This window comes from Trematomus bernacchii, unplaced genomic scaffold (genome assembly GCF_902827165.1).
Source record: "Trematomus bernacchii unplaced genomic scaffold, fTreBer1.1, whole genome shotgun sequence".
In the NCBI taxonomy this organism is placed as follows: domain Eukaryota; kingdom Metazoa; phylum Chordata; class Actinopteri; order Perciformes; family Nototheniidae; genus Trematomus; species Trematomus bernacchii.
Window position 1 is genome coordinate 780,001 of NW_022987869.1, and position 22,480 is coordinate 802,480.

Here is a 22,480-nt window from a genome sequence, read left to right on the forward strand (position 1 = left end):
AGAAGTACCAAGTAGCATTAAACATGGAAATACTCAAGTAAAGTACAAATATCTCAACATTGTACTTAAGTACAGTACTTGAGTGTACTTAGTTACTTCCCACCTCTGCTCCCTGTGAGGGGAGATCAGTGTGGTTTCTTACCCTGGACACATCTAGAGCATATTGAGGCTGAGATTGGTTTATTAAATCATTATCCCACTGCATGTCAAACACATGTCCTTCCAGCTCTCTGCCTTTGAAGACAGTACAGAGCACCTGCTCCTGTCACTCAGCAGGTACTAGGGGGTTAGGGGAAACAAGTCACTGACAGTGTCAAGTTCCAAAAGATCAACTAATCTACCTCTCAGATGCAAGGTGTGTTCCTCTCACTGCCACACCCACGTGCGAGAGGAAAGGAATGCCCTATCTCCTGCCATAACACTCAGAGTCTTTGTACTTGGCTCTGAAATGGAATCTCATTTATTTAAAGAATTGTAATCGCTTGTATTGAGAGGTTTGCAATACGAGGAATGTACTCTTCTTTTATGCATAGTAACAAAACAGTGATGGGGTTGAGAAGACACTTTTTTTTAAAGAAATAAGAACTTTATGTAGCAAGCACATAGTTATAAAAGTCCATACTAAACGATGTAATTGGATTTAGTAGATTGCATTGGTGTCCACTCATCAGGCCATGAGACAATAAGGATTCATTAGTAAAGATAGGTCCTCATTGTATTCACTGCTGAACACCTTCACACTGTCAACCACACACACACACACACACACACACACGTACGTACGTACGTACGTACGTACGTACAGTGTTGGAATCTGAATAATGCAGCTCCACCCTCTTCTTATTCAGTTTGTATTTGCTGCTGTGATCTCGGGTATCTGGCAGGCTCTCAGGCCGAGCCAGGCTAATGACAGATTCAAGTCCAAGCCTGAGATCTGAACATGGCTAGCTCCTGAAGCTGGGGATTAGTGCCTCCCTGTGCATCCAAACAATAATAAAATGAAAGGCTAGTTTAGGCCTGTTACGGTTTATTCTTATTTGAAGGTAGTAAGAGAAGAATGAAACAAGGCCAGGTATCCAGAGGAACTGTTAGGTTTGAAATCAATGTCCTACTCCTTTGGATGGCCTACAGGGCTCAGAGCCTCCAACAGGCTTGTGCTGCACAGAGATGTAATGTATCAACAAATGAACGTAGTGACAAACAGACGGCCAGGAGACACAAACAGACATAAACAACCTCAAAGAGGCACAAAACAATCACAAAAATATGTCAACATAAAGAGTAACATGATTCCCAAAGAGGCTGGAAACAATACAAAGACACGCTAAAAGCACACTCTGGATGGTGTTCTCCTGTGAGGCTGTGGGACAGCACCCCCCACTCTGTGACTGAGGGCGGGGGCTCTCTGCTTCTGATTGAACCCTCTCCCTGAGGTCTGAGTTGTGTTTCTCAAGCTAACGCTCCAGGGCCAAACATGAGTTAAAGCCAGTGAACCTCCCTGGAAACTGTTGACAACATGTTTTGGAGCACAGGATATGTAGTGTAGTGGGTTGATTATTGTTACGTTGTGTTCAGACCTCTGAATTATGGCTAAAGAGCAGTAATCTTGCATTTGAGAAAACATGTTAGTTATGTAATATAAAGCTGTTCTTGTTGGACACATTCAGTTGCAGTCCTAACATTATAACGACAAAGGCAGCATTAGTTTACATCTGTCCTCAATTTTAGAACAAGAATATCTGTGTTTTTTCTACACATGCTCTTTTCATAACCAGTGGTTTGATCATTTGTAAACATGCAAGAAAATAGTATTGGCCACTATGCATATCATACGTCCTGCTCCAAACAGCCAGCTGATCTCTTTAATGCTCCTGAGTGTTTGCAGTCAGAACAGGTGTGATGTAGACGTGCAGAGTGTTGCTCTGCAGCTCTCACAGAGAACTGTACATGTTTGCTATCATGATGAGTTGTTGTGACAGAAACACTCCTCAGGGTGTTTTTCATTCACCAGACAAACTGCCTGCTGCTTCTACACTATACCGGTTCAAACTTGTTCTGACAGTCTTTTGTTTCATATTAAAGTCAGGGACCTGTGTGCAGCAGACAATATGCAATGTGTGTACAGAAGATGAAGGTGGGTGTGGTGTGTGTGTGTGTGTGTGTGTGTGTGTGTGTGTGTGTGTGTGTGTGTGTGTGTGTGTGTGTGTGTGTGTGTGTGTGTGTGTGTGTGTGTGTGTGTGTGTGTGTGTGTGTGTGTGTGTGTGTGTGTGTGTGTGAGGAGATGGATGGTGGCTTCAAGTTGACAGACATGGTCTCTTTTTGCCCCCACCAATACACACACACACACACACACACACACACACACACACACACACACACACACACACACACACACACACACACACACACACACACACACAGAAACACAACAATAGCAATGACTAGTATGGTATTTGCTTACATGGTGTTAATCTGTAACATTATTGTCCAACATTTACTGGGGACATAACCTAAATGGAATTCCTTCAGAAATGTATTTAGAAATAGAATAAACAAAAAGCAATGCATGGGGGTTATAAAAAGTAATCAAAGATTAAAAATAAAACAATTATTTAACTGACAAATATAAATTAGTACCAATACCACCATGTGAGGTCCAAAGAGTCTGATAACAATGTCTGCCAAAAACACAACATATGTTAGTTTGGTAGTTGACACAGGTGTACTGAGTGGTCAGTGACAGTGCTCTCTGGTGGACAAACTGTGAAATGGACACACTGTTTCTTAAATGACCTTCAACATATTTGTGTTATTTCTTACTTTCTCTTAGAAAGTTGTGAAGGAGAGCAAACGGTGCTCCACACTTTACTCACTGTGACTGTCACCGTGATACACACTTCAGCATGCACTCTGGCACACATTACACTGAGGGATGATTTATGTCTGCTGCATGATACGGGAATAAAACCTGCTCAGTTAGTCTGTTACCTTGAGGAACCCTGAGTGTCTGCAGGCGTCCTAACCTACCAGGCAGTGGTTCATTAAACAGAGCAGCAGACACAGTGACGGCTCCAAGAAGAAGTCAAACTGTGACTCTTAAGTCATTAACAGCTATAAAAGTAGATAACAGTGGCGGCTGGGACAAACTCTAATGCCTTGAGTCATTTGGAACCATCTAACCAACTATGGTGGTTTTTTATTTAAAGACATTCTCATAAAGCATAAAGTGCAGACAATTCCAAGCTGTGGTCTTTCTTAAGTAATAGTGTGTTTTATTTTCTTCATTAAATATCATGGAACCTCAACTCTTTTTTGGAATTCATCAAAGTTTTAATTACATTTTTACTTATTTTTCATTTAGCCAAATTTAGCAACTTCATTTACTGGAACTTTAGTCCCAACAACAGAAACTGTGGATGTAACCGACTCTGTGTTTGTCCTGCAGCGCTCCGTCCACAGAACTCAGCGCTCTGATCGACAAGCTGCAGAAGAATGCTGACAAAGTGGAGAAGAACAGCTATGACATCGAGCAGAACCTCAACAAGGTACAGTGTGATAGCAACGTCTTCCTCAGAGGTCTGGGAACACAATCTTATTGATGTGTGTGTCAACGCCCTATCATAACAATTCCACTTTGTGTGTGTGTGTGTGTGTGTGTGTGTGTGTGTGTGTGTGTGTGTGTGTGTGTGTGTGTGTGTGTGTGTGTGTGTGTGTGTGTGTGTGTGTGTGTGTGTGTGTGTGTGTGTGTGTGTGTGTGTGTGTGTGTGTGTGTAGGATGTGAGTAAGATCAACGAGGGGAAGCAGCCTCTGTACCAGGATGACACCAACAAGAGAATTCTGGTGTCTCTGGAGCTGCTGAACGGGCTGGACGACGACGCGGTCAACGCCAAGCGGCTGCAGCACCCCCAGGCCGAGATGATCGAGAAGGAGTGAGTACTCCCCCACCTGAAACTATACTGTACCACGCAGGGTTGGGGGGTTACATTACAAATGTACTCCGTTACAATTACTAGTAACCTGTAAAAAAAACTAATCTGAGTATCACAATATGAAAGTAATGTAACCTGAAAACTTTACGTTACTTTTGGATTCCCTCAATATCAAATGCAATGCAGATAAATACAAGAACAAATATATAACCAGTTGTTTTTTGCTTTTTACTAAGCAAAAAGAAAATCTAAATAGTGAGTCTACCTATAATATATCATTCTTTATTAGAAAACAAATTAAAACATTGTAATCCTGATAGGAATCCATTTAAATACAATGTATGTAACAGTTGCCTTTTTTTGTATCCTGATTACCTAGCCCCGTTACATGTCATCTGTTACTCCTCAAGCCTGGTACTATGTGACATTACAAATCACTATCGAGTCCTGAACTCTATTTATCCAGTTGCTGCACTTCAAATAAAGAAGTAAATACAAAGATAAAATACAATCAATTGAATATAAATATTGACATACGAAGCTAAGTTAAAATCTGTATATAAGTGTTGAAAAAGACAAAGTGGAACGATTGAGACTTAGAGCACTGTAAATATCCCAGACCACAGATAAACATGGAGAAGAGTTTGCATTGACTGGAAACATGAGATTTGAAGGCCTGTTTCTCTCTTCAATTCAACAACTATTTGAGAATGTACAGTAACATGTGAATGGAAATAGTATTGTGTGTTGAGATAGAAAGTGAGTGCAGCAGAGCGGCTAACGTCAGAAGACCGCTGTCAGTCTAAATGAGCAGGTTCCCCCATACCAGCTTTCATATGGGGCTTTACATTGTTGTTCATGATGGATAGAAGGAACTGTTGGTCTTTCAGTCAAGTGCACACTGAAAATATAAAGCTGAAGAAGAAAAGAAAAACATTGTGCTGTGTGTGTTCAGCATGAGGCAGCTGAGAGAGAAGGTGATGAAGCTGAAGGAGGACCACGACCGGATCTACCACCTGACCCGCACCGAGGGCCTGCCCAGCATCAACTGGGGCAACATGATGGATGAGAAGCTGGTAGGAAGCATGACCTTCATAGAGGTCACTCAGGACTAGTGGACAACACATCTTGTTCCACAGTACCTTGCTATGTCAGTCATCTGTACAATGTCCTTATGTTACCTTGCTGTTTCTTTTGAATCATTGTTTAAAATGGATGATCCCACCCTCTCATAAGGAGAGGGAATATTGGATTTCAATTCATCAGTTGCACACATCAAGACTCTAAATGACTAATAATGTGGCTTTGTTTTGGTGCTTGTGTCATTATGTAGCTGTTTCCGTAGCTGTAGCTTTACACTTCTGCACTGTCCATTACTTATATGCTTGGCAATTTAAACATTATTAAAAAACGGGAAGTTCAGTATGAGCCAGAGCAGAGGAGTGATGGATGGACTAACATGCTGTCTCCCTGCTCAGGACAACCTGAACAACAAGGCCTTTGGCCAGGACCTGCCGTCAGTGGAGAACGAGGTGGAGGAGCACAACATCTTCCACAGCGAGGTGGAGGCTCTCGCCCCTCACATCTCCTCCGGCGGAGACAAGGTACAACGTTAGACCCTCAGAAGAAATACATTTTTACCTTCAATACATTTATTCATAGTGTCCCACTTTGTTTAAGTTATCTTTTACAATTTGTTTCCCTCTTTTTTGTTTGCTAACATTTTTCTACATTACTTGTATTAGTACTTCAAAATATATAAAAAATGTAAGAATTATAACTATATCTGTGTTGGTTGATTAAAAAATATTGTTTGAGATGGATATTATATGTTGCCTTATTTATTAGAGTTTCAAAACGTGCTGTAATGCTAACTAAATAGCATTGGCAACATATTATTTAACAGTAGTTTGCAGTTTGAAAGGTTCTCTGACCGTCTCCTGCTCACTCTCCTTTCTCTCTGTTTCTGCAGGAATACGTCAGTAGCCTCCAGATGAAGTACGCCAAACTACTGGTAAATAAATACCACACACACACGCACACACACACACACACACACACGCACACACACGCACACACACACACACACACACACACACACACACACACACACACACACACACACACACACACACCCTCACACATGTACTCTTAAAGCCTGTGTGTGTTCCTCTAATCAGAATAACCTGAGACTGAGGGCTGCTCTTAGATAAGATAAGATAAGAAGGCTCTTTATGAATCCCAGTAGCTATACGCCTGCCTGCAGCCTGTGGGGGGTCACACCTAATGTGTCTTCTCCTCAAAAGTTTGACATTTGAATAAACTATGCATAACATTTGTCCAAAACAATAAATGATGGGGATTTTTTATATTTCATCAAAATCATCCTTCTGCCACAAATACTCACTGAAGCACCAAATGGAGATGAATATGCAGGGTAAAATGGCCCCCAACAAATTCACAATGTGTGCCTGTTTCTGGACATGAATGAGGTATTATTAAAGATGTACAGACATACTGTATTCCAAACTGCTGCTTTGCAGATAAAAGAGTATCGGCTGAAGGCAAAATATAGAGTTGTCCCCTTTTTACCAGGATGCTGTAATTGTCCTTTCAGGTGAAAATGTCCAATTTTAAAATGATTTAAAACTGTTTAATATTTACTGGTTTGAGTTACTTTTGCTTTAACTAACTTCCATAAAACTTAGCTCTACTTATGTTGTTAAATATTGACATACAATTTTGTTCTTATTAGAATGTGTTAGCTTAGCACTGTAGCATCCAGGGAATGTGAATGTGTGTTCTAGCTCTTACATTCCTTCCTCTGTCAGGCCAGCTCCAGCAGCCGGCAGCGCCACCTGCTGGGCCTGCGGGACTACATGCAGCGCTGCACCAACGAGCTGTACTGGATGGACCAGCAGGCGGAGGAGAGGGTCAACTACGACTGGAGCGACACCAACCTCGACTACCCCGCCCGCCAGAGGCAGTACGAGGTAGCGCACCCACACATAACAGCTAGCTACACACTAACAAATACAACATGTTCTCTCTGTTTACTTATCTACGTTGCCCCAACAGAACTTCATTGGTAAATGTCTTGAGTCCAAAGAGGCCACAATCACTAAACTGAACGATGATGGAGAGAAGCTGATAGCATCGGACCATCCAGGGAAGAACGTCATCGAGGTACAGGCTCACCAGCAGAACCAATCCATGTGTATTCTCAATGCTTCCCTTTATTCCCTGTATGATGGTACAGACTTCTTGGACTGTTTGTATTTATATATGTTCAGAGGCACTCAGACTTAAAGTCTCATCTAGGTGTCGTAGGCCATGTGACCTAAAGCTGCTACATGGTCAAACGAGAGGAGTTCCAACTGTGAGGCCTCCACCTGGGGATGGGGGGGGGGGGTGGAGAGGTTCAGGGACAGGGGCCTTAGAGGTGATTGTAGTCCGGCTGCTGATTGGATTGCTCCCCACAGTCAGCAGTGTGTCGCACACAGCTCATGGATGACATTGAGGTGCTTAAGCTACCCATTCTCTGAGTCATAACTCAATTCTGAACACACGTATATGATTAACATATTTTGAGAGACTTAAACTTTCCCAGAATATATTCCTTTTGAAGTTATCAAAAAAAGGTCCATCTGCTGAGAAACCATAAGTTAAAAAACTTGTAATTTTAGAAGTTGCCTGAGAATCATTAGAATGGAGGTTTCCCTCAGTTATCCAGAAATACTTCTGTCCATCCTTGGGTACACAGCTTTATCCCCAAATTAAAGTAAGACAAAGAACGATATTAGGAGTCACACAATTCAGTAATGTTTTGTTTTTTTGGGAGGGGTGGTGGAGTTTGCGAGTGGGATGTGACTTCAAAACCGTTTACTCCAAAAATAAAGTGTTCACTTAAATTTGACTGATCACATGCTCACACACATTCTGGTTTTCAGGCTCATACGGAGGCCGTGCACGCTGACTGGAAGGAGTACCTGAACCTGCTCATCTGTGAGGAGAACCACCTCAAATACATGGACGAGTACCACAAGGTGACACACACACACACACACACACACACACACACACACACACACACACACACACACACACACACACACACACACAAACAGGTGAAGCTCATCAGTGTGTGTGTGTGTGTGTGTGTGTGTGTGTGTGTGTGTGTGTGTGTGTGTGTGTGTGTGTGTGTGTGTGTGTGTGTGTGTGTGTGTGTGTGTGTGTGTGTGTGTGTGCAGTACCACAAGGAGGCGCGGGACACTCAGGACCTGCTGAAGAGAATGGACACGGAGCTCAGCCAGAAGTACAACCCGGAGTTCAAAGACGTGTATCAGATGGAGGGTCTGATCAGAGAGCTGGATGTGAGTATCTCTTCAGACAGCTGGACTCACACAGCAGCTTCAAGGCCATGCACAGTGCTTTACATAAAGAGATACAAGCATCGAGACAAAGTGCAAATAAACACATCGAGAAGGACATTTGAATACAATGAAAGAGTCATTAAAAAAAGCAAAAGAGAAAGATCAGAAATGTATTTTGGCCCTAAACCATTCAATGCTTTATAAACCAGCTGCAGTATTTTGAAATCAGTTCTTTGACAGACAGGAAGCCAGTGTAAAGACCCCAGAACTGGACTGATACACTTTCTTAGTGAGGACTCGAGCCGCTGCGTTCTGAATGAGCTGCAGCTTTCTCATAAATGTATGAGACCTGTAAAGACACCATTACAGTAGTGGAGACTACTAAAGATTATAGTATGGACACGCTTTTCCAAATCCTGCTGTGACATTAGTCCTTTAATCCTAGATTTACATTAAATATGTATTAATTTGTGTGTGTAGGACCAAGCTAAGGCCATGGACCACTTTGATGACCGGGTGAAGGCTCTTCAGAAGCGCGGCCTGCAGGTTTCGCCTCTGAAGTACCGTCGGGAGACCCCCCCGAAGATGCTGCCTGTTGAGGCTCTGTGCGAGTTCGACACAGATGATGTAAGTAGTGTGTTGTTGGAAGCTAGTGCTAATTCTTTTGGAGTCTGAGCTGCCATTATTTGGCAATCATCGCTGATTCGAAGTGTGAGAACTTATGGTCTGTATTAGGAATATAGATAAAGTTTTAATCATATGAAACCAGACTGTCAGTGCCACTTTTCATCACATGTTGGATGCACAGTTTAGTTTGAAATAGAATTGGAAAGAATTGGGAGGGATGAACCCCTCTGTAATGGTCACACATGCAGAGCACACAGCACACAGTGACATGTGTTCTCTGCTTTGAACCCATCCTAGTACCAGGAGTCTAGTACCAGGAGCAGTGAGCAGCTATTGTACAGCGCCCGGGGAGCAATGGGAGTGGGGGGTTGGGGGGTGTCCGGTGCCTTGCTCAAGTTGTTTTCAGACCAAAGAGAGAAAGAGAAGAGATGTGGATGTTTGCTATTACCTTACAGTTTAAAACAGCATTTCATTCCTTCTTTTGAATCCTCTTTGGAGGAAATGAACATTATTTCATTATTACATTATTTCCTTCATCTTTATCATCTTTATGCTTTTCCATGCGTCAGTGAGCCCTTTTCCAACTCTAAACAGCTCATCTGGTCTTTTTGTTTTGGTCACAGACTATCTGCTGTAATAACAGGATGTTACCGGCTTCATGACTAAGTACTTACTCTTTGTTTAGCTGTTAATACGAGGCCTGTAACCTGTATTGGACTTTCAATGTGAAATATTCCGATCCCCTCAGAAGAGAGCCCAGGCTGAGACTCTATGAGTATCTAAACCGTGAGGATCAGAGCAGGGGACTTCAAGTCTTCTCTCTGGAGCTCTGCAGCTTGCTGAAGCAGAGGAGGCTGTGTTTGACCTCACTGAATCCTTCTTAAAACATAAATCCATTTTGTCAGGTTTATAAAGCTTTGACTTTTTGTAAAGGCACGTCAAATCACTTGTGAATAATGACACTTTGCATAGGGAGAGTCCTCTTTTTCTTAAAATATAAAAAAGCAAGGATTAAATAGAATGTGGGTTTGTGTTTCAATATAATTGATTAATTCACTAACTTCATTCATTTATATTACTCAGTCTAGTCTTTTTTGAATTTGTGTTGATGTTGAACATATCTGACTGCCTCTTTTAGAGTGTTTTCATTCAATTCAGATTATATATATGTGAATTTAAAAAGGATTAGCAGCGTTAATGTTGAGAAGGTTTTCAGATTGTCTTTTCCTGTAAAGTGTGCATACCAAAGCTTTTTCTGCCAGCCTGTGTGTTGGCTGGGATTGTTTAAACTACATTTGATGTCCAGTAGCCGATGATAGATAATAATAGTCTGACGTATACAGGGGGCGATTTTGCGTGGGGAGAGGTACACTCTGCTCCGGAACAACGGGACCAAATGGGACGTGAAGGACGCTGCTGGACATCAGCTCACAGCCCCTGCCGTCTGCTTCATGGTCCCCCCCACCGACCCCGAGGCAGTGGCAGTCTCTGACAAGTGAGTGTGTGAACAACATTCACATTAGGACAAACTCCTTTAACCAGGTTCCTCTGAGGCTATATAAGTCTGTGTTGTGTGTGCAGCCTGGCCGGCCAGCAGAAGAGTGTGAAGCAGAGGATATCCGGCAGCAAGACCGTTCTGGCCAAACGCTTCGAGGAGCTGCAGAAGGCGAGCGGGACCGGCACCACAGGTACAGAACATTCTGACGGACTGCAGCTGCTAGGAAAACATTTTTTTGTTGCTTTGTCTTCAAGATGATCCCTGTGTAAACTCTAATTTATTTATTTAATATAAATAATATCATTTGACACTCTGCTTATACTGTTTATATTCCTCTATTAAAGTGTGCTTAACCAACAACAAAGGCACAGGGTTGGGCCTATATGATATTTAAGATTGAGACGCTAACAGCAAGCAGGTTAATCATTTGTACATAAATGACTCGCACCTTGACACCTTGACACCTTGACACCTTGAAGCCTTTAGGAAAACATTTTTTTGTAACTATTTCAAGATAATTAAGTTCCAGCCAGAAACATAATAAATGACACAGATAACATAGTGACGGCATTGATTGGTTAGATCATAGAGCTTGTAATGTTGCGTTAGCATTAATACTATTTTTCTCAATGAGTGAATCACTGAGATCTGCTAACTGGTTGGTAAAGATTACGGGGCGGTCAGATTACATTTATTTTAAAGAGAAAAGATCCATCACAGGTTGGAGGCTTCGGCCTTCTTACCTATGTTAGTTGTAGTGGTGGAAAAAGTATTCAGATTCTTCCATTATGAGTATAATCATAAAAAAAACTTGAAAATGTTTTAAAATATTTTAAAGCAAAAGCAGCAAATCCTTACATTTAAAAAACTGAACAAAACAAAATATTTCTGAACAAAAAACTTCCAAGAAAAATTGCTGCCAATTAATTTTCTGTTAATCAAATCATGGTTGTAGTTACTTGATTATAAAGTTGGATGGTTTAATCTATAGCAAATAATCATATTTTAAACAAGTATTGTGTGTCAAAATCATAATTTATAAAGTTATTAGTAAAGAAAACGTGTAAAATAAATGTAGTTAAGTAAAAAGTACAAAAGACCGGCATCGAAAATGTAGTAGAGTAGAAGTATAAAGTAGTATAACATTAAAATACTCAAGTAAAGTACAAGTACCTCAAATGTTTACTTACTGTTAGTATAGTACTTGAGTAAATGTACTTAGTTACTTTCCGCCACTGGTTCACTGGTGCACGCTCAGATTTCCTGCATTTTGAGGGATTATTATTATTACTGAATGTACCATGTGTCAGACAAAGGCTTCATATGTTCTACTGTAAGAGCGGTCCCTCACCACGTGTGTGTGACTGTGTGTGTCCTCAGATAAGCAGGAGCAGCAGTGCCGCCAGCTGATGGCCGGGATGGACAAAGTGGTGAGTGACCTGGACAAACAGGAGAAGGCCATCCAAGCTCGTGTTCGCCCCCCCCTGGAGCAGACCCGGCCCCTGCAGGACAGCGCTGACCGCCTGCAGGATATGAGGGTAATGCAATCCTCTCCAAATGTCTACTTTCTCAATTCAGCTAAAAAAGCAGAGGGAATTTATGCATTTCAAATCACTAAACCAAAGACATTTCCCTGCAGGATATCGCTGCTGCTGTCAGTAAGATCGAACCAGAGAAGTCCTCTAAAGTGCAGGAGTCAAAGAGCTTCCTGGTTTCAAACCCAACCTGTGCCAGCGCTCCTCAACTTCACAGCAAGGTGGACGAAGCCAGCAAGAAGTTCTCCAACATCGAGCAGCTCCTGCAGAGCTCTCAGGAGAAGTACGTGTCTCATCTTCACTTAGAAATCTGCCTTCAAAGATTCAAACAATTCTATACTTAACATTTTGTGCAACTTACCTTTATTTCAGACTGAAAAATTCCAACCAGCTGGAGACTTCTCTTCAAAATGGAAAGACTCTGCTGTCCTCCTACGAGAACAAGCTGGCCAGGGAGGAGGTGGCTCCATCTGACATCTCCTCTCTGGAGAAAACTCAGCGGGAACTTGGGGTAAGATGGCTCTTTCAGACTTTGGATCACATCACAATGAGATCCCACTTTGAAATGGAAATGAAAGAATCACAAGTCTTTGATCACTAGCAGTGTTATGAACCATCACACTGTGTAGCGGGTCTTCATTTACTCTGAAGCTGGTTATAAAGAGCATGCTTTGTTTTTTATAACTGTGGCCCTTAATGGATTATGGTCCCTTACCAGAGGTGGCTTATCAATAAGCAAAGCGGGCAACGGTCGTAGCGCTCTATAATACAATATTACAATATGAACTCAAATGGAACCTGCATAAGGTTGTCTTAGATATTGTACAATAATCCCCCCAAAACACAATGCAACAAACTAGTTATAAATAGATAGAAATATTATTATAGTTTAGATTTTACTCTCTTATAATTAAATACACCGCGTGCCTCCATTGGCACGCGGCACCGTAACCAGTGGCACACTAGGAATAAGTGGAATAAGTGTGCAAAATATTAAAATTGTATTTTCGGATCCTGAACGAGACCGTTACCTGCAGAAGGAAGCCATGCACGCAACGCAGCCCCGCTTTCTTTAACTCCAGTCGACTTGCTGCTGCTTTCCTCCGTGGTGAAACGATCAGGGGTGAAGTGCTGCCGGAGCGCACCGGCACTTCACACATTGCAGTACCCATAAGGAGCTGTACACATGCCCCAGTTTTTGCGTGGCTGTGTCTTTAGTTGAAAGCCCCGTGGCGATCTGCTCATCTCTCATTGAAAGTAATATGCTACACAGGGGCGGACTGGCCATCTGTGTGTTCCCCCCCCCCCTCCCCCCCGTTGACAGTTCACGATTGTCGGCACACTGATTGCAATATCTTTTTTTATGGCACTTCATATCAAAAAGGTTGCCGACCCCTGATCTAGATGAATGTGACGAAGCAATTCATATGCCGTTTTATTGTTTTCAACGTTGAAATGGCAAGTGCAACAGGTGAAGATAATGTTGTTGCGGAATTGTTCTGAGTACCCTTTTCAAGACGACAATTCAGTGAAAAAACGGACATTATAACGGTGGGGGGGGGATGGGGGTGGGGGGGTTGTGTGTGTGTCTACAGAAGGTCCAGTTGTGATAGACACGGTTCGCCACTGGTATTTACACTGCCTTGTTACTCTGGTAGGATATTGCTTCAGACCTGCGGACCAAGAGGTCAGTGATCGCTGAGACGGAGCAGAGCCTGCGCCTGGCCAAAAGCAGCTGTGACACCATGGCAACTAAATTCCAAGAGCACTGCCCCGACATCGAGAGGCAGGAGGCGGACGTCCAGAAGCTCAACAAGCGGTTCAACAACCTCAATAGGCAGACCGACACCAGGTGAGAGGCTCAGGGCAGAGTTCACAAAGATCTGTGCATCAATAAATATTGAAAGAAATACTGAGCATGACATCACATGAATGCATATCATATAGACTCATACATAAGACCCTCATAATAATCTCTTGTGCTGTGTGTTGCAGGTCTCAGAGCTTGCAAAGAGCCAAGATGTCTTACAGCAATTACCGCAATGATTATGACAATCTGAACAACTGGCTGTCTCGCGTCCCAAACTACGAGCCCAATGAAACTGATAACTCGAGCCAAGTGGAGACCAAGCTGAAGAATCAGAGGGTAAGACTGATTCATTCTTATATACACATTTCCTGGTGTAGAGACATGTTGTGTCAGTGGTGCTGTGTATAACAACTTCTGTCTTCTACAGAACTTGCTCTCTGATATTGCCAGAAAAGAGTCTGAATTGAACAATGTGTCAAAAAATGCCCAGCTCTACCAACAAGCTATCAAAGTGAGATATTTTTTACCACCACATCACTACATTTAACTTACAGAAATACAATAAGATGATGTTAATTGATGGTTTATTTATTTTTCTTTGTAGGACTACGAGAATGAAACTGAGAAGTTCAGATCCATCCTTGACCTTGAGGATGGACTTGTTCCTCAGACATACAAGAGGAACAGACTGGAATCACCTGCACTGATAGTCAAGGCAGAGGTGAGGCACAGCATCAGATATGTCTCTGTCACATCACTCAGAACATCTTGGTTAGGTGACATGAACAAGTATAGTACACAGTGAAGAACATCCTGTCCCTGTCTTCTTCATCCATATGCATGAGTAAAGAAGTCAATCACAGCTGTGCTCTTTCTCAGGATAGATTAGCCAGTGAATCCACACACACATTAAAAGGGGCAATTTAAATGTGGTATTGCCCCACAACAGCACCCCCACCCCCCACCAAAAGACCGGTTTAGTGAGAGAATTATTATAATAATGAAAGCATTAGAGATATCCTCACCCTAGTGTTAATCATGCCACCAGAAACATGTGATTCTACATTTTCCAAGGTGCAACTAGAAAGTGTTCACTGTCAGTGTTTTCCATGTTGTTCACAGGAAGCTGCTATTGAGGCCAAGTTCACTGAGGTGAATGCTGTGAACAAGCAAAGGCTTCAGAGTCTGGAATTCACTCAAAGTCTTCTCAACCAGGTGAAATATTTTAACAATATTGACAACAATAATAATAATATTCATGATCATTTGTAAATTGTAATCACAACATGAATAACATTAAAAAGAATAACTAAAATGATTTCCCCTCCTTAGCAACCTGAGATCTCTATGATCCAGGCTACAAATGTCAAGTCAGTCAATTCTTCTGTCTCGGGAGAAGAGCCATGGAGAATCAAGAAGCAGCTGGATGATGAGGTCCAGAGGAGGGAACAGCTAGAGAGAGAAATTGAAACTATCCAGACTGACATCTATGTCCTTGAAGGACAGAGGCCCCAAGACACAATTGTCAAGAAGGAGCTTATCAAAAAGGTTCCTGACCCCCAGCTTGATGAGGAAGTCCATAAGGTCCAGCAGAAACTCTCAGAGGAGCGCCGCACTACCCATGTCATGGAGAATGACCTTGAGGTACTGAAGCTGAAGCTGCGTGGCCTTGATACAGAACTCAAAGAAGGGGCACAGCAATACACTGTCAAGGAGGTCCTGCGTATTGAGAGAGATCGTGGTCAGGAGGAGGAGATGCGTAAGCTTCGAGAGGAACTGGATGAGCTAAGAAGGAACAAGTTGATGAAGGACAATGAGCTGATTCTGATTCAAAAGCAGGTGACACTCCTGGCTGAGGAAAAGAACAAGGAACAGGAGGTCATCACTGAAGAGGAAGTGATCAAAGTCCAAAATGATCCCCAGCTTGAGACAGAGTACCGAGTGCTATTGGACAGGAAGCAGAAGGCAATAGATGGCAGGAAGCAGCTGGAGGATGAACTTCAGTTTCTTCAGGAGAAGCTCAGAAGGATGGAGAAAGAGAAATCAATGGCAGAGGAAAAGATTTCCATCAAAGAGGTTCTGAAAGTAGAGAAAGATGTTGCCTTTGAAAGAGAGGTAGAAAACCTCAGAAAGCAGTATGAAGATGAGAAGGCCAAACGAAGATCATCACAGCGCGAAAAGACTGACTTGCAGAGGAAAATTACCAGCCTAGAGGAGGAGAAGTCTAAGGTTGTTATTCAGGAGAAGATGCGGGAGATCGTCCGCCCAGATCCCAAGGCTGAGAATGAGGTGGCCAATCTGCGGCTTGAACTTGTAGAGCAGCAGAGGCGCTATAGGGATTCAGAGCTCCAGATCAGAACCCTGCAGGATGAGCATACCACGCTGAGGAACCGAGGACCTCAAGTGGAGATCAAAGAGATCATTAAAGAAGTCATCAAATACAAGACGGACCCGCAGACTGAACGAGAACTGGAGAGACTTCGCAATGAAATTGTAGATAAAACCCACCAGACTGAGAAATCTGAGATGGAAATCCGCCAACTTCGTGATGAAATTCAAAGATGGAAGGACACCAAACCTCAAGTGCAGACCAAAGAGGTGGTCAATGAAGTGCTGCAGTACAGAGAAGACCCTAAGACTAAGGAGGAAATTGAGACTCTCAAAAGGAAACTGGCTGATGAACAGAAGAAACGCCTTGACCTTGAGGGAGAACGATCAGTTCAAGAAGAGAAGATCAGACTGAGGAAAATTGATCTGTCTCAAGTCCGTGAAAAGGTTGTTCAGCAAGAAGTGGTCAAGATGGAAGAAGATCCTATCCTCAGATCAGAGTGTGACACCTTCTTACAAAATATCAACAATGAGCAGAAACAAAAGGACAGCCTGAAAACTGAGCTCTACCAACTGCAGAGACAAAAGGCTGATCTGGATCTGCAACTCGAAGAGCTGGAACGTGAGCGTAGGGCAAGGCGCGATGCAGAATTGGAGATCCAAAGACTTCGTGTCACACTTAATGAGCTTGAGATCCGCGACAAAGAGAACCGTGAGAAGGTGACTGTCAAACAGAAGGTAGTCTTGCAGCAGGATCCCCAACAGGAGAAAGAACACTCCATCCTCAGACTACAGCTTGATGAAGAGAAGCACAAACGCACTCTGCTTGAGAAAGAGCTGAATGTCCTCATCCAGCAGCAGATCACCCTGGAGAAGATGGATGTGAAAGAAAGAGTTGTTCGCACAGAGAAAGTTCAAGTAGAAAGGGACCCCGAGGCTGAGATTGAGATTGAGAACCTAAAGAAGACTCTGGAAGAAGAGAAAAGAAGAAGGAGAGAACTCGATCAGGAGTTTACCACCCTCACTTCTAGGCTCTCTGATATGGAGTTCTCAAGCACCAAATCTTCGAAAGAACTGCACTACATCCGTGATGAAAGCAGTCGTCTGCAACAAGAAAACCAAAGGCTCCAGAATGAGATCCGCAAGATTCGCTCAGAGATCGATATCACCAGCAAAGAGACTAGGCTTATCACAGAGTCTGCACCAAGGGATGATGGAAAGAACCTGGAGTTGAGGCTTGATTCACTACAGAGAGAACTAGCAGAGCTCCGAGGCATTACCACACAAAAGGATGAGGAGGTTGAAAGGCTTCAGAAGAACCTGGTGGCAGTGAGACAGAAGAAGGAACAGAGGGAGAGCCATCTCCGTAGGTCTATCGTGATCATTGACCCCGACTCAGGCAAAGAGATGAGACCAGAGGAGGCCTACAAACTAGGGCTGATTGACTGGAAGATGTTTGTCAACCTGCAGAGCCAGGAGTGTGACTGGGAGGAGATCTCAGTCAAGGGCCCCAAAGGAGAATCCTCGGTTCTGCACGACAGAAAATCAGGGAAAAAGTTCTCCATCGATGATGCGTTGCGTCTCGGGCATATCACAAATCACCAGCTTCAGCAGTACATGAACAAAGAAATTACCATCCAGGAGTTTGGTGTTATGGTATCGGGCAAGACCATGTGAATGCAAACATGAAAAGATGTCCTCAGCGTCATCTCTGTTTGAACCTCCTTGTTTGTTTTTTAATTGTACTTCCCATTGGCATTACTTTATCTATGATTACTCAATAAATGTATTTATTTGCTAATGCATATATAATGTTGTGGTACTGGAATAAATATAAGGATTGATATAACTATACTGATTACATAACATTTTGGATTTGCTCAGCTGGGTTTAGATGTATTACACTGGGTACTATGGTAAAAAACACAATTTTGCATATCAGGATTAAATAATGCCAAATGTGCATGGGTACTAAATGTTTCATTTATTCGTGGGGTTTTCCATGGTCTACTGTATTTGCTGTGTGCTCTGTAAGCTTCAATAAAGTCAAATCAAACTGCAAAAAGTGTATGGATTTTATGTGTGTGACTTAATTATTGTGAAACATATGAAAAGATTCTAATGCTGTTACAGAGAAAAAATTGCATTTGATTCTTTATGATATATATTGACGATGGCTATAATATATTGCATTGTATATTTATAAATAGAAGCTAATGGTAATCCTAATAATACAAAAAGTAACAGTGATATGTAATTATTTAAAAAGCACTCACAAAACAAAAGTAAAAAGTGCTTATGTAAGACTTAACAATGAGCCCTAAGTATTTTGTAATTGACACTGTCCATGCTTCCAGCCAGGGACCCCTGATGTGTTCACAATACAGCATTTCACAACACACATATCAACAACGACATGCCAAACAGTTGGGAAAACACCCCGTCATAACTGAAGCCAGCGCACAGAGATGGGTCAAGTTGCAGTGGTTCGATGATCTGTAATATCTTGTCTGAAATTCCACTTGCACTCAGGTCACTTGTGTCCATGAAGCTGATTGCGCGTTCTTTTATTTTCCCCGTGTGAATGTATCTCACACAAACAGCAACGAGTTCTCGCTTGGAAGCATCGTTATACTCATCTGCCATGAGAGCATAATATGTACCCGGTGTCTCACAGACCTCCGCTTTTATTTTACGCAATAATAAGGAGGCGGCTGACTCCAGCAACTCGTTTTGCATTTCAGGGCTCAATAGGGTCGCATTTTTGGGCAACTCGTCGAGACGAGCTCTGATCTCCGGATCATATTTACACATTAATTCAAATAATTCTAGGAAGTTACCGTTATTAAGATCTTCCTTGGTTTCCCTGTGTCCACGTAGAGAGATGTCTTGTTTGGCACAGAACAGCGCAATATCAAGGGCGACTTTAAGATGCTTCCGATTTCTTTCTATAAAGTCATGATCATGTGCCTCCTGGTTCATTTGGTCAACAACATTCCCCCTTCCTGACGTTTGGGTTCCCTTGTAGCATTCAAACCTGCTCATGGACTTGCAGTGGGCCTCGCTTTTATCATGTCTCTCCAACGACTTACGCAGGTGCTTCCAGTCTTCATAGCCATCCCTCGTAAATGCACCTTCAGCTCCTGGGCTGGGGAAATGTCTGCACATTTTGCAGAAAAGCGCCTCCCTACTTGCGCTGTATTCCACCCAGGGAAAATCTCCATACCACCTCGATGAGAAACACCTTGCTTTCCCATGATTTAGAGTGTAAGGGAACTTCTTCAATTGTGAACTTTGAGCCATCATTTGCAGGCAGCTCTCTGCGTCTCTCACGTTACTATGGCGCGCGCCGGAACCAACAACCAGTTTTTACCGTAAATGAGTTCGGTTCAGAGGATAAAACACATACAACATTAATTCAACTCGATATTTGTTCACTTGAATTTCACTTTGAATGCTTGGATATTCTCAATGGGTGAATACATTTTTTTATAATAATAATAAAATAATTTTAAAAAAAATTTAAAAACGAAGCTTTCTCAGGGTGGGCCAATGAGTAAACTGGGTGGGCCCCTATGGTGGATCCAGGGCCAGTTCAGCTAGTGCCCGATTAAGCACCGGTTCTTCCTGTTTCCACCAGAGCGGGGCCGGCTCTTGGCCCTGAAAACCGGTTCTTATCTGGCCCCACTCCACTGCCCGTCAAGAACCAAAAACCAAATACGTCACGTTGGAGGCTGGGGCAGGGGTGCTGAGCAAAGTGACTAGAAAGCGACTATACAAATGATAAAAAACAAAAAAATGTAAAGGTCTCCTATTATGCAAAATGCACTTTTTGATTACTTTTAGATATAAATATGTGTCCCCGGTGTGTCAGGGAACTCACAAAGTGTCAAAAAACAATGCGCAACGTGTTTTGGAAGTAATGGGTAATGGGTGATCTGTTTGGTATTTTAAGCAAAACACTTCAGAGAGATGTTTTGTATAGATATGTCCCTATAATATATTGTTCAAATATAGCATAAGAAGTGAGCTTTAAAGTGAGGCAACACTAACCAGGCATAGTTTGATGCTGTTTGTTTTTTACCTTACTTTTAATCACCATCTGTTCTCTGTTATCTCCCGTTTTGAAGACCAGTACACTGCCTCATACGATTTCCTTTACTTTTTTATTATAGCAGCTATCAGTGGAATCAGTACACCAATGTGCCTGTAGAAAACGGCTTGTGCCACAATATAACAACAAACAGTCAAGATAGTCAGATGAGCTTCAGTTGCTATGCTAACATCACACATCTAATACCAGAGAAACTTTAATAACGGCATTGTGATGCCAAAAAGCGTCAACTCAGACTGAAACACATTCACTTATGGGGGGGGGATATGCGTTAGTTGATTGTGTGACAGTGAGACAGTGAATTACTGCTTTCAGTGTTCATCAAATATATTTGAAAAGTTCTGTGAATGCAATGATGTGAGAACTTCTAAACCCAGTTTGATCTGCCATACCAAATACAGCTATGAGTAGGTGAGGTCTTAATATCACCACCTCACTGGTGGTTTTAAATTACACTAGTGGTTGTTACGTAAAGGGCAAGTCCAGAATGGATGCCCTGGATTGGTGGGGAGGCGTCTCGGTATTCCTTTTTTTGCAGACATGACATCTTCAACACAGTAAATATAGTACAGAACAATTAGTCTGTTTAAGGAAAGAAAAATACCCCGCACTCCTACCCAATTAGGTCATGGTCACAGTGGAAACAATCTTAAATAAATAATAATAAAATAAATAACTCACATCACAAAATAACAAACAGCAGGAATATAGCAAAAGACTCTCTCCTCCCCCAGGGGACTCCACTCAAGCCACGTCAGCGTCAGGAGTAATAAAGTGAAGTCATTTATAAACATTAGTGAGGGGTTCCAGGTCTTGTGGAAGGGTTTCAAGGATCCTTTTAGTGAGACTCTTGGCTTCTCAAGTTGAATTCATTGTAAAAGTTGCTGTATCCTCCTCATGTGTTGGTGGGGAGGCATGTTTCCATTTAAGAAGTATGGAGGGTCTGGCTAGCAGGGTCGTGAAGGCGATGACACGTCGAGCTGCAGTGGGCATACCCTGAGTTGGGGGGACCCCGAACAGAGCAGTCAGGGGGTTAAGGGCTTCAAGAGTTTAAAACATATTGGACCAGACGGCAGTCACGCGATAGGGCACGACCAAAACATATGTACATGGTTGGCCGGGTACTGTTTGCACCTATTACAGGTATCACTTCTTAGTGGAAATATTTTTAGCCAACCTAACATTGGCGAAGTGGGCTCTGTGGAGCACCTTGCACTGCATCAGGCCATGCCTAGCACATGTAGAGGAGGAATGCACCAGAGCAAGTATACCCTCCACATGCTGTCAGATATATGACTACACCCAGGTCACCTTCCCAGGGCTCTTTAAAGGTCCCATGTCATGCTTTTCCGGTTATTACCCGTCCCCTTGTGTGTTATGAAGGTTTTTATGCATGTAAACGGTCTGCAGAGTCAAAACCCCTCAAAGTACACCCTGTAGGGAGTAAAACTCTAACACAGAAAAGACCTCTCCAAAACGCCTCGTTGGAGATTTCTCATTTTCCAATGTTTACTTCCTGGGTACTCTGACGTGGGGATACCCAGAGGCCACACCCTCTGCCAGCCTTTCACAAAACAAAGCTTCCCAAACCTTTCAGCGATTCATGCCGGATATGTACAGCGTAGGGCACTGAAGAACGATGCTGTTCCTACTTTGTTTGGACCAGCGGGAGATTCGGGTACACAACCTGTAAGTACTCATTGTTGTTCGTGTATTTATGATGTTTAAAACAAACAAGGTATCTACCACGATTCTTTAAATGGGTAAACGTTTTTCGGGCTGCTAAGTTGGGATGGCGGAGAAATGCTCTCCGCAGACCCATTCTCACAGCGTTATAAACCTTTTTCTTACTCCATATCAAGCCACACTTATTGTTTTTACTTCGGCTGTGAGTGTTTGTCTGTGCTCAGGATGAGTTTAGCTTGTTCTCGCTGTATCGCCGACACGGAAGCCTGTCTGCTCCTCGCAGCAACGAGCCTCTCAACGTCGCGACCAATCAGAGCACACTGGGCTCACAGGGAGGGGGGGGGGGCAGGAGCTCCAACAAGCCGTTTAGGATAGAGAGTGAATACCGGTGAATACACATACTTTACAGAGATGCTGTATGAGAAACCAATGTGAGTTTGGAAAATTGCACAGTATAAATCTATTCTAGTATACGTCAACAATGGAATTATGATCAGTAGAAATGGCCATGACATGGGACCTTTAGGGGATGCAGTAGAGCAGGGGTGCCCAACCTTTTTTGAACCGAGAGCTACTTTTA

At 42.7% G+C, this 22,480-nt stretch overlaps 1 protein-coding gene across 1 annotated transcript in view; it reads left to right on the forward strand.

The window, feature by feature from the left end:
- Positions 1-18,175, forward strand: part of ppl (periplakin) — a 19,632-nt gene extending 1,457 nt beyond the window's left edge. Inside the window, exons 2-22 of the mRNA XM_034113622.1 lie at positions 3,446-3,545; positions 3,775-3,929; positions 4,885-5,005; positions 5,408-5,533; positions 5,902-5,943; positions 6,761-6,922; positions 7,008-7,115; positions 7,880-7,975; positions 8,180-8,302; positions 8,783-8,929; positions 10,273-10,424; positions 10,511-10,617; positions 11,808-11,965; positions 12,067-12,245; positions 12,335-12,473; positions 13,621-13,814; positions 13,958-14,108; positions 14,200-14,283; positions 14,377-14,493; positions 14,895-14,987; positions 15,105-18,175. Of these exons, the coding sequence (XP_033969513.1) occupies positions 3,446-3,545; positions 3,775-3,929; positions 4,885-5,005; positions 5,408-5,533; positions 5,902-5,943; positions 6,761-6,922; positions 7,008-7,115; positions 7,880-7,975; positions 8,180-8,302; positions 8,783-8,929; positions 10,273-10,424; positions 10,511-10,617; positions 11,808-11,965; positions 12,067-12,245; positions 12,335-12,473; positions 13,621-13,814; positions 13,958-14,108; positions 14,200-14,283; positions 14,377-14,493; positions 14,895-14,987; positions 15,105-17,777 (5,227 nt within the window). The 3' untranslated portion in view covers positions 17,778-18,175. The remainder of the gene's footprint in view (positions 1-3,445; positions 3,546-3,774; positions 3,930-4,884; positions 5,006-5,407; positions 5,534-5,901; positions 5,944-6,760; positions 6,923-7,007; positions 7,116-7,879; positions 7,976-8,179; positions 8,303-8,782; positions 8,930-10,272; positions 10,425-10,510; positions 10,618-11,807; positions 11,966-12,066; positions 12,246-12,334; positions 12,474-13,620; positions 13,815-13,957; positions 14,109-14,199; positions 14,284-14,376; positions 14,494-14,894; positions 14,988-15,104) is intronic.
- The last annotated feature ends 4,305 nt before the right edge of the window (positions 18,176-22,480 follow it).